The sequence below is a fragment of the Pithys albifrons genome, chromosome 16, assembly GCF_047495875.1.
Source record: "Pithys albifrons albifrons isolate INPA30051 chromosome 16, PitAlb_v1, whole genome shotgun sequence".
Taxonomy (NCBI): Eukaryota; Metazoa; Chordata; class Aves; order Passeriformes; family Thamnophilidae; genus Pithys; species Pithys albifrons.
In genome coordinates, this window is record NC_092473.1 from 9,866,591 (window position 1) to 9,878,940 (window position 12,350).

Genomic DNA, 12,350 nt, shown 5'->3' on the forward strand with positions numbered 1-12,350 from the left:
TTAAAGTTCAGAATTGTAATTGTCTGTTTCCATGTTTGTTTTTCATAGAGATGAATTTAATATTAAAGTTCTTCAGGCTTTTGTTGAACTCCATGAGTTCGCTGATCTCAATCTTGTCCAAGCCTTAAGGTGAGTAAATTCCTTCTGGTTTTTGACCTGAGCTTCCTTTATCAAATTGCATGTTCATGTGAGTCACTGTGTTGATTTATTGGTCAGAAAGCTGCTCTACAGCTCAGCACAACTGCACTGAGCATTACTGTGCACTGAGCAGAGACAGCTCTGTTTAACCCTTCCCATGGCTTGTGTGTGTGTGCTGCTCTGAGGGTGACAGCCCCTGATCATTTCAAATACAAGCAACTAAAACACAGCTGTAGCTCCTAGGGGTTCCTGCCATGTGTGGACATTGAAGATCTGTTTTATATCTCAACACAGAGATAGGTTGAAAAAGAAACAAACTCTAAATAAATAATTTTCTTCCTCCTTTCCTTCCACCTCAGCTTGCCCTCTGGGCAGGGAGAGGCAGAAATCCCCTGGCCATAATCAGTGATTCAGTTCACTTGCAAAAAGGTGAACTTTGAAGCAAAGTTCCCTTGGAGTTTCCCACTTGTCATGTGAAAGAAAGTGTGATATCTCAGTATATTTTTTTCGCTTGCTGAATGAACAGTTCAGTTGATTTCCCTGGGATGGTTGCACACAGTGACCTTGTGAGGTCCCTTCTCCTCTCAGTGAAGATCCATAACAGATTGAGCAAATGGAGTTGGCTCAGACAGTTCTGCTGTTCTGTTGCCGCAAGTGACTCCCTCCTGACACCAGATAAATGGGAATGTCCGTGTGATCCTTGTTTCTGGGGCACTGCCTTGTGATGTGGAGTCAGCCCAGCTTTGCTGTGGTTGAGTGATGTGGTGATGATAACTTGAGCTGCCTGAGACTTGAGCCAGGGAAGCCTTTCCTGTGGCTGCTGAAGCTTCTCTGTGAGGCTTCGTGTTCCTGTCCCTGTCACCCAATGTAACGTTAGGTTTGACTTTACTCTTCCTTAGCAGCTGCTACTATTAAATGTTTGTATTTTGGTAGCTTACAAAATTCGTGATCTGGAACATTGCACGAGGTGAGTAAAAGAGTATATAGAGCTGACAAACTAAAGATGGCCTGTGGCACTTTAATACAATGACCTAAAATGAAAATTGATGAAGGCGGGAATAAATTGTTCCTATATTGGCATCCAGCGTACAGGTAATAGTGAGGACTTGTTTTGCATGGCAGAGCATGTAACTTTGCTGGTTTAGAGCCTAGTCAGATAATTCTTTTGCTAAGAGATAAAGGAATAAATTACAAAATTCATTGGAACTTCTCAGCACCAAAACTTGCCAAAAGTAAATTTGTGAAGACTTCTGTCCTGTATGCATTCCAGTGTACCTACATGTAGAAACAGAAAGCCACAATAGTAACCTCTGTATTCCAGTTCGTGCTGCTAAAACAGCAGCCCAGATCTGCTGCATATATTACAAAATTACTGAAATGATAATATAAGTCATTCTTTTTAAGACCTAGGTCTGAGTCTTGTAGGGTGAACTGACAGTAGACAGGCAGCATCTCTCTAAGCACTGGGACTTTCTTGTTGTTACTATTTTTAAAATGTTTTCATGAGTTTCAGTAAAGATGTTAAGTCTTTCTGTATTCCTTGTTTCTCTCCCCTAGAAGAAGTATTTTGTGTAATGTCTCCTTTTACATTGTAAGTAAAGTCTCGCTGTTTATTGCTTTTTGGAGCCAGGAAACCCAGGGAGGATTGAACTCATTTTTTTCCCCCATAGCATTCTCATGGCAAAAATGGGATGCATACAGAAAATTGTTTACTAGTCTGGAAAAAAGAGAGAGCCTCAGAATATGAACTGCCATATTATCTTGCCTGATAGCATGCAGTGTTGCTGGCTGAATTTCTGGGCTAGCCATCTGTGCATGTTGCTTTATAATAGCTCCTGACTTGTGTGTTGAGAGATTGAGAACATATTTCTAGGACGTTCTATATAGACAGTGCTGTTTGTTTGGGATTGTTAGTCATATATGCTTAATGTATAAATGTTGTAATGAGTAACAGCTATTTTTCCCTTCTGTAGGCAGTTTCTGTGGAGCTTCAGACTCCCAGGAGAGGCTCAAAAAATTGATCGTATGATGGAAGCTTTTGCTTCACGTTATTGCCTTTGTAACCCAGGAGTCTTCCAGTCTACAGGTTAGTCACCAGAGACAACAGCAGTTCTTAAGTACATGTATGATCCAAATATGAATTAATCTATATATTCTTCTACATCTGATGCAAGGAAACAGTGGCCAGTTTGAAAGTTCAGGTTAAAATCATAAGTGAAATGAGAAATTTCTGAGAACTGACAGAACATGGCTGTCTGACCCAGGCAATGCCAGCTTATAGTCAGACTGCATTTCCATTTATAAAACTTGAGCAATGATACATATCTAAGCCAATTGCAGTATAAAACACACTTCAGAAATGTCACCAAAGATTTTGCTAAGGGATTGCAAAAGAGATTCTCAGGGACTAAAGGGCAGAAGAGACTGGTAGGTTGGGTGGTCTCATTTGTCAGTCATAAGGATTTTATGCCTCATTATCTCTGTATCAAGTCCTCCTATATGTGGCTGTAATTTATTGTATGGAAGGTCATCCAATTTTGTTACAACAGCCATATCCTTTCTCTTTAGCACTCTGCTCAGCAATAATTGATCTCAGTAGAAATGCACCCCAGTTTTCCACTAAATTATTTGCTTTAGGATTGATCAAACCATAAAAGCTACCAAAACTTTGTGATACTGCAGAGGATGCCAGGGATTGTCGGCGTGTTTGGTTATAGGCACACACAGTTTGCTGTTCATCATTTCATTTGAGGCTGGGAAAAAGTTGATGTAAAGCAAGTCTGCAACAGCTAAAGAGGAAAGTATTGCAAACAAAATGCTGAAGATGCGAACATATTTTTCCTCTTTGTAGCAAGGAGTTTTCCATTCTGCTTGTACTTGAACTCTGGGAAATTTACTATAATCATAACCATGCCAAGAGGCATGATAAGATTTCCTTTGTCATCTTCTGATATTACCCAGTAGTACTGGCTGCCTCCTGTATGCCAAGAAACTGAGTCAGTGTCATTTTCAGTCTCTAAATACAATTCAAAATAATATTTTGAAGAGACCATTCTTTCTCTTTGCAGAAAGCTTTAGAAATGCTTAAAATAGGAGGAGGCTGATTGAGCAAGTTTATTATAGGATCTACCACACGATCTAGGCAAAATCTGTGTGCACAGAACATTTTGCCCAACAACACTTCAGTGTTTTAAGTGAAGTGTTAATTTAGGGTGATAACAATTACTTCATAGAGGTTTTTTTATTCTTTCTCCTACTGGCTTTTGAGATGTAATACGTTTTTTCTTCTTAGGCTTACTTCAACAGTTTAAAGAAAGATTTAAGACTTTCATGTACAGTGTTCAGGATTTTTGGACTCCCTGTTACTTTGTCAGTCAGGATGAGCTGTATATTAATGTTACAGGTGCCACAACACGTAGATAAATCATTTTTCAACTCTGATTTCAGACACTTGCTATGTGCTTTCCTTTGCCATCATCATGCTGAACACCAGCCTGCACAACCACAACGTCCGGGACAAACCCACCGTGGAGAGGTTCATCTCCATGAACCGAGGGATCAACGAGGGCGGAGACCTCCCAGAGGAGCTGCTGCGGGTGAGCTGAGCTGGGGGGCACAGGGCATGGCCTGGGGGGGTTGGGAGCAGAGGTAAAAGTGTGGGCAGCAGTTCTCAGGCTAATTTGTCAAGGGAAGGCAAGAAGAGCATTTTCTAACTTGCAGAACCATTTGAGTAGCTGAAAGAAGTGTTTTTTGATGTTTTGAGCCAGTTTTCCCTCTATCAGCCTTTTGTTGAGCAGAGATGTCAACAAAAACACTCTCAGTTGTTTGCTGATGGCAAAATTTTTGTGGAATTGGCTTCTTACGAAAAACTAGTATTTCTGGATAAGTCAGAGAAAACCACAAAAACTAGTAAAAATAATGGTTTGGTTATTGCCTCTCCTTTCTTTCCACATGCCTTGTGGAGCTCCCTCCTGTCCCTTGGGATATCAGGAAAAAGCAGGTGTTGCTGTAAGACAGTGTGATGGCCCACACCATTTGCTGAAAACCCAGGTTCATTTGGTTAAACCTGTTCTAAATGAGACCTGATGCTGAAATCTTGGAAATACTGAAGGCTGAAGTTAAATTAAAATGTCTTTGCTGGGAGTGCTTATGAAATTTGTACTAAAGAGAGACTTGTTTGTAAATGAAGTGGTTTAAAATCAAACTTGATGGAAGTAGTAAACAGAGATTGAGAAGGGATGGTCCAGTATTTGATGGACAGTATTTTCTATGCTTTTCATACAAACAGTCTGAGAAGCACTAAGATATCCTGGTTGCATTTTCTGTTAAGACATTTATTAATGAGATCTTTTTCCTCTCTTTTTTTTATCCTTCTAGAATTTATACGAAAGTATTAAGAATGAGCCATTTAAAATTCCAGAGGATGATGGAAATGACCTAACACATACATTTTTTAATCCAGACAGAGAAGGTTGGCTGCTGAAATTAGGTTAGTCACAAGGGCACTGGTGCTGCTGGGTGTTTGTTCATTGTTGGCATGTTTGCTGCTTCCGTGTCTGCTTTCTTGGGAAGGTAACAGGATTAACTTTGTATTTAAAAACATGTGAACCAAAATAAGCAGCTCCTTTACATCTGAAGGCTGTTACTTCTTATTTTGCATATCCAAATCAGCCATCTTGTTTCAGACTTCGGAGTTTTATTTCTGAGATATGAGAAATAAAACCTCGGCTACAAAAAGGAAACGCCACATGGTATTTACCACATGCTGTGACTGATAAATAACAACTAAGTCTCCATAAGGTCATTTCAGAAAACTGTGTGATACTTCAACTCAGTTTTCTGTGTACAAAAAAAGGATTTCTCCTCAAATGGTTATTTTTGTATGTCTTTATTTTTCCATATTATTTGTGAGTTTCTCTTGGTTTGGTTTTGGCTATGATTTTTTAATGAGTGGTTTAAATGTGCCTTCTTGTTTTCCTTATGGCCTATGACCTATCACCTTTCTGTTCTGTGACTGGCTGTCTCTGCTTATTCTGCATTAGGAGGTACGTATCTGATGCTTTCCAGTCCCCTCTTCTTCAGTTGCTCATCTTTTGTTTTCTTCCTCCTGCCTCCTGGTTTTTTTCTTTTATTTTTTTTCTTTTTTAATCAGATTTGTTGTAGCATTTTGCTTTTTCACTCAGTGTCACTAACAGTGTCATCAGTGGCAGACTGGCATGTCGGTGTCTAACTCACATGCAAGTGTGTTCTGCAAAACAAGAAAGTGTTTACATGTAAAGCAGAAAAATAAGGATGTTTTCAGCACACTTTGCTTATTCCTGGAAGAACACAAGGACAGAATAATCCCTACTGAGAGCAAACAAGTGTTACTCTTTGTCATGAAGTTTGAGTGATTTGTTACTTGTTTATCCATGATACTAGGTTATTGAAAGATGGATTGTATTTGAATTATGGATTTATAAAAACTGTTCTTTTTCCTGTTTATTTTCCTTTTGTAAATAATACATTTAGCTTACTGAGCAGAGTCTTAAACGAACTTCAGAGTCAGGATTGTGGAAACCTCTGGTAGTTCAGACTTCTGGCACTGCAAGATGCCCTTGGTTTAGAGTTGATGGGATTCACTTTTTCACTTGGCCTTAGGGAATTTTTTTCCTATATGAAGGAGACTGACACTTTATTTTAACAGTTGTTTTTCACAGCAATAAACTTACTTAAACACCAGGATACACCCTTCAAGAGAGCCGTTTTTTGGCCACTTTAATCTATTAAGTGCTTGTTAAAGTGGAAGAAACTTTGCACATGCAGAATGGTGACTGAAAGGGGTGTGTGCTGGGGGTGCACATGGAGAGGGTGGCGGAAGTGGAGCCTGGAGGAGCCCTGAGCCTGCTCTGCTGATTGCACCTGGAAATCGGTGGTCATGGTAGTGCTGGAAGGAAATGAATGTGAAAAGGAAGCATTTGGAATTCATTCACATGCTCTCCAATGTCGTGTTTTGACCTCTGTGCTACAGATGCTGTGGTGCTCTTTGTCTTCCTCACTGCAGTAGAGCAAAGCTCTGGCTTTTTCATGTGCCTTGGCTCAGCTGGCACAGTTTCAAAGATGACTTTGCAGCTTTTCTTCATTTTGTAGCAGGAGATGGGAGCTTTCAGGCTGATGTAGGTAGAATGTGCTTCCTGGAGAAGGGATTGGGTGTCAGGCCATGCTGTGCATGTTTCTGTCCCCAGTGCTCTCTCTTACCTGCACACCAGAGAGTGCAGCTTGTGTGGGTGTGCAGAGCAGGGACAGCATTCCTCATGGGAGAAACTGTCAATAAAAGACATAAGAGATCTAATAAAAAATAGAGGAACAACGAAATTGAGGAAACGATGATTGGAAATAAGTGAGAGCTGCCAAGTACTTCTGCACAGTCTGGCTCTGGTGCAAGGGCAATAAACCAGAGGTCAGGACTGAAAACTCTGCCTGAGTTTTCAGTGTGTTCAAGGTAAAATAGAGACAGTGCACAGAAAACCCAGTAGTAGCAGGGTGTGTGAAGCAGGAGGGTGTTAAAAGTAACACTCCCACGGCGTGAGGGTTATTTGAATAAAGAAATGAAACGTGTCCAGAAGCCTCTGGTGAATCAGCCTGGAAATGCCTGGAGCTGTGCTTCCCTGAAAGGCTGCATTTTTTTCAGCAGACACAGGCTGGTACAGACAAATACACTGCTAGTTTAGATGCAGTGACCAGAAATAAACCTGGCAGGGTTTTTTTTTTTCTCCCTTCTTGCTTTCGTCTTCCTTGAGTTTCCTATTTGCTAGGAGTCTTAAACTGGATGTTGAGACCACTGTGTCAAACCACATTGTTTGCATTTTTACAGTCCTTTCTGTTGGGAGACACTTCCTGTGAAATGGGTAGGGCTCCCTTCAGATCTGGAAGTTTCTGATATTAAAGGTTTCAGTACTGTTGAAATGCTGAGGAGACTATTCCTGTATGGGAATGTAAGTGCCCAGTTGTGATAACACATAAAAGTTGAAATACAAAGTTTTATGTAAAACTATAAACACAGCTAAGACTACTTGCAGACCCTGAGTATATATCAAGACAGTATTTTGTATCTGGTATTTCTTACAGTCAACTCTTCCCATTTATCTACTTGTGCCCCTTTTTTTACTATTCCATCTCTCACTGTATTGATTGTCCTTTGAGCAGAAGATGGATATTGTGAAACTTTCATATATTGTAAAATTCATCTGTCCAAAAGACAACTTTGGCCCCTGAGACTGGCATTGGGTTTTAGGAAGCTGGGAGGGGACAGAATGCTTTTGGAGAGTTTACTGCTCTGGATTGTTCAGAGGTGACTGTGTAAGTCTGAGTGCCAAACCTGGCAGCCAGACAGCAATTCTGGTTTTATCTATCCAGACTTAGCTGGTGTCTTTATATAGATGTCTTTATCTTGGTAGACCTAAATTATCACTCAGTTCTGCATGGTTTGAAGCCTGGTGTAATGAAAATTGATGCTGCAAGTCAAAATCTGAAAGCTGCTGAGTGCTGGTGAGTCCTCACTTAGAGCAGTGTGAGACATCACGAGATTCCAGATTTTTCTACATCGTAATTATAACTGGTGTTGGTACCACGAAATGTTCTGCCATCTACCCTACGGTATTTTGGAATTTTTCCTTGCCTAAAGCAGCTTCTCTGGGCAAATGGCTTGGTTTGTGTAATACTTTCTTCTAGTTACAGGGAAACTGTGACATTATTCCCCCAAACTGGAGAGGAAATGCTTCGAGCCAGACACACGAGTGTGTTAATTGTGTCTGCCAGTCAGGAGGTTTCAAAGCACTTGGAGTTTGTCCAAAGGCTTCACATCCGGGCCTGTCCTGCCAGTGGTGCTCATTCCAGCACATCTGTCCTTGAGAGGATGTTGTTCCTCTTCCCTGCTCCGGGGCAGAGGGCAGTGGTGGCCGATCAGGAAACTGGTGCCTTCCGTCACTGCCTCCCTCGTGGTGCCCAGGGCCTTTCCAGGAGGGACAGTCCATGCTGGGGCCCAGGGACACTTCTTTGGCAATAATCCCACTCTGGGATCCAGTTGTCTGCATCACTGTGCAGCTGCTGGGTCTGCTCTGCCTGGTGGTGTCTAAAGGAACTGAGAGGAATAAAATCATTCTTGGTGTGTGCATCTCTCTCCTTCCCCTCTGAAAGTTTTATATAAATGAGCTGAAGATTTGGGTAGAATTTTCTAACTTCAGATACATTGCTGCCTTTAGCCTTAAGGCCTTTCTTACTTTGGAGGTTGATGTTTCCTAAGTCATTGCCTGTTGCTTTTCCCTTTAGTGTAGATGGTTTCATTTACCTTGTTTGTCTAGTTTGTACTTTGCCCAGAGTTAAAAAAACAACCCTAAGTTGAGTTACAAAGGTGAAGAGTGTTTCTATTCCTCTTTCTCTACATTTTGCCTTATGGCTTTTTCTTGTAGTCTCCTGAGATTCCCACCTACAACATGCCACGATCCTGTATTTTGTTATTTGAGATGTCTGTGCATTTTGGTTAATCGGCTGGATCTTTCAGAAGTATGTCACTTATCTCTCCATTTCTGTAAATGTTTATGGATTCATCCTCTGGTTTTCTTGATTCTCTTCTGCTAACTTAATTCCTTCCAGGTTTAATCTCTGAAAGGCTGGCAGCTGGAATAAGAGATGAAGGATGGCACTAACCCCTTTGTTGTTCTGTGAGCCTGCAGCAATCTCGGCCAAGGAGAGGAATGTTTTGTTGTCCCGAGTTCTCCCCCATTAATTCTGTGTGCAGCATTTATGGGCCGACTGGTTGGGCCGCAGCCCATTGCAAAGGCATATTAAATGTGTCTTAGATGGTGACCCCTGCAAATCTGATGAGTGCAGATTAGATGCTGAGCTTTATTAGAGTTTCTGTGCTGTTGACAGCTGCAACGAAGTAATGGGGTGGAGAGGCAGAGACTGACATGTGAGAGTAGTTCCTTATCCTGCCAAACAATTCTGCCTTATGCTTGGTTTTTTTGGTTTTTTTTTTTTCTGGAAGAGCAACTCATAGCTTGGTGGAGCAGGGATTTGGGGTCTGTTTCCATGACTCACTTCAGTGCTGTAACCCAGTGAGCTACTGGCTGTTTTAGGGAGAAAGGAGTAGTAAGAGGGATGTTGTTGAAAATATTTAATCTTCTTTCTGGCTCCAACATCAATACTATCCTGGAGCTGGGAAATGTTTCATGACAAAAGCTTTATCAAATCTGCAGCATGACTACAAAAGGTTTTAGGTTTGAGAAATCTGGCTTTTCCAGAGAGCAGGGATGTTGTCTGGAAAAATTTCAGCAAGCTCAGCTGTGGTTTACTGCTTGACACTTCATATTGTTCTGGGAGGTGTGTGTTTTAGGTCCATATTTCTGCTTTAAATTATAAGCAGGTCTTCTTTTAAATATGTGGTTATTACTGTGTTCTGACATGATATGGTTTATGAGAAACACCTGTGTTCAGTTTAAGCTGCTCTGGGCAGTATCCTGTTTCCCCTCTTTGTTTCATCCACTCTCCTCCTGAATTGTTTTTCTGCTAGAACTGGGCAAGCCTCTGGTAGCTGATGTTCCCTGTTAGTCTGAAAATCACAGGGATGTTTTAGGGCCATACAAATGTTAAGTGGTGGTAACCTGTTAACCTTAGAGAGCAGAACGTGACTTAAAGCCATGGCAATTTAACACTGGGTTATGTAGAAATGTCATGTTGTGGTGATCTCAAGGAGTGCCCTGGCAGTGCCTTGACTTGGCAGCTGCTTATTCATTGATCTGGAAGTGAGTCAAGCTCAGGTTCGTCATTCCAAACCCAAGTACTTCCTGATACTGGAATCAGATCTCAGTCAAGTTGATGGGAAATTTTCTAGTGACGTACGTGCCAGTTTGAATGTCTCTGCAGTGCTTTATTTAAGGATCTGTCACAGTGCTTGTACTAAAATGCCACCAGTTCTTCCCTCACTGTCTCCAGTTCACTCAACCATTCATTGTGTCACGGCTTCTGCATCTTGCACTGTTTTGCCTTCTCTTATTTCACCACACCTGCTTGCAGATTGAATTTTTCGTAAGATTTGTGTGCATCCAGTGGAAACAAAGTGTGTTGAGCACGTTGGATGCTGCAGTGTGTTAGCACTGGGCTACTCCACAGGTGGTGAAACCAAGCAAAAGGAAGATACAACTTGCAACGTCCTTGGTGTGCAATGCAAACAGGCACTAGATTGGTATCCTGAAATGTCATGACATTCCAAGAATTGTTATCTAATTCCATATGATTTGGATTTCTGCATTAAACAAAACCCCAGCTACCTCAAACAGAACAAACAGATTCAAAAATTATGCGCGTATCTTAAATTTGGTGATATGACTTGGATTCAACTGGGTGTCGTGTGTGTATTGATGGTGCTCTTTTCTGCACGGGTGTTCAGTTGCAAGATCAGCTATTCTAAAGTGTTGGTTGATGAGATTAAATCCCTGCTGAGTGGATGATGCACAGGTGGTGACATAATCCTGAAGTCAGATAACTATGGTGGATCTAAGCCTTTGTACTAATAATATGTGAATGCTTTGTCTACAATTCTCTCCTGGAAATGAGTTTAAATTAATATAATTGTGGGAAGCTAGATGTGTTCTGAAGCAGCCAGTGGCAGAAAAACTGAAAGGGCCAAAACAATGTTTTTCCCTATAGCATGTCACTAACAGCTGTAAGGAAGAACTCTGTGGTTGCTGTTGTCTAAACTGTTAATGCAGGAAAAATGGACACTTTTGGAGCAGGAGCTTCTTCTGTCAGGTGTCCTCAATGATACATTGAGCCATAAAGAGAACATGTTTTTAAAATTCTAAAAGATGACAAATGACTAACAATGTCTTGGCACAGGATTTCCTTATTGGTGGCCCATCATGTTTGTCCTGGTAGTGATGTTTGTGATCATCTTACGCACTCCATGTTGAATCTGAAAGTAGAAATAGGTTCTTAATCACATGTTTGCTCATGTGAGGAGTGACAGGTGATAAAATTTTATTGATGGGACCATTTTCTTGTCCAAGACAAGCTGTGGAGAGGGTTGGTGCTGTTGCTGGGACCCAGCTGCTGGTTCTCCATCCCGTTCCACAGCCGGTGCTGGTGTGAGCGAGGGGCTGTGTGGGGTTAAACCTGGCCTGGGCTGGGCTCATTCAGCCCCCCCAGCCCTGGCAGCCCTGCCTGTGTCAGGGGCTGTGGGTGTTAAACCCCACCTGGGCTGGGCTCATTCAGCGCCCCCAGCCCTGGCAGCACTGCCTGTGTCGGGGGCTGTGTGGACTTACTATTCCTGGTGCCATAAAGCACTGTGGGGCCTGGGCAGAGGGGCAGGTGTGGCCCCTGCACTTTGGGGCTGGGCAGCACCACCATAGTTAGAGCTGCCTTGGGACAAGAGCTGCAGCAACATGTGCCTTTAACCTCACTCATCTGTGCCTGATCCATTTACCATGAAGGAATTAAACCCTATTTTGTAAAACAAGCAAAACTAAATTATTTCCTTACCCGTTGTTGAAGCCTTGACAGCAGCACATGTTTAATTCCAGCCTACCTTTTGATTGCAGGGGGAAGAGTAAAAACATGGAAACGGAGGTGGTTTATCCTGACTGATAATTGCCTGTATTACTTTGAATACACAACAGTAAGTATATATCAATCCTGGTAAAGTTCATTTGTAATCAGGATATTTAAGTGATTAATAATGTGATCCTTTCCTCATTTTTTAGGACAAAGAACCTAGAGGAATTATTCCGTTAGAGAATCTTAGCATAAGAGAAGTTGAAGACCCTAGAAAACCAGTAAGAGAGTTTCATATTTATTATTTTAATGAAGAAAAATAAACCATATAGAACTTAATTGTGCTGTTAAATTAATGTATTTGTCAGTTTTGTTTGGGTTTTTTTAAATGTATTTCTTCATCTCTACCCTCCAGAACTGCTTTGAGCTCTACAACCCCAGTCATAAAGGTCAAGTGATTAAAGCCTGTAAAACTGAAGCTGATGGCAGAGTGGTAGAAGGCAACCACGTGGTGTACAGAATATCTGCTCCCACCCCAGAGGAAAAGGAAGAGTGGATTAAATCTATCAAGTGAGTTTAAAGCCTTAAATGCCTTTCAGGAATGACATGTAAGCTCTTTTCAGAGTAAGGTACTAGCAGAATTTGTTCTAACTTGTGTGAAGAGCTCTGATGTGGCAAAGTGC

General features: G+C 41.5%; 1 protein-coding gene across 2 annotated transcripts in view; it reads left to right on the forward strand.

The window, feature by feature from the left end:
• The window catches only part of CYTH3 (cytohesin 3), a 50,700-nt gene that overhangs the window by 34,460 nt on the left and 3,890 nt on the right, over positions 1 to 12,350 (forward strand). For both annotated transcript variants that reach the window (XM_071571422.1, XM_071571421.1), the window contains 7 exons: positions 49 to 129; positions 2,112 to 2,224; positions 3,586 to 3,734; positions 4,516 to 4,627; positions 11,715 to 11,791; positions 11,877 to 11,948; positions 12,083 to 12,237. In XM_071571422.1, coding sequence (XP_071427523.1) covers positions 49 to 129; positions 2,112 to 2,224; positions 3,586 to 3,734; positions 4,516 to 4,627; positions 11,715 to 11,791; positions 11,877 to 11,948; positions 12,083 to 12,237 — 759 coding nt within the window. The remainder of the gene's footprint in view (positions 1 to 48; positions 130 to 2,111; positions 2,225 to 3,585; positions 3,735 to 4,515; positions 4,628 to 11,714; positions 11,792 to 11,876; positions 11,949 to 12,082; positions 12,238 to 12,350) is intronic.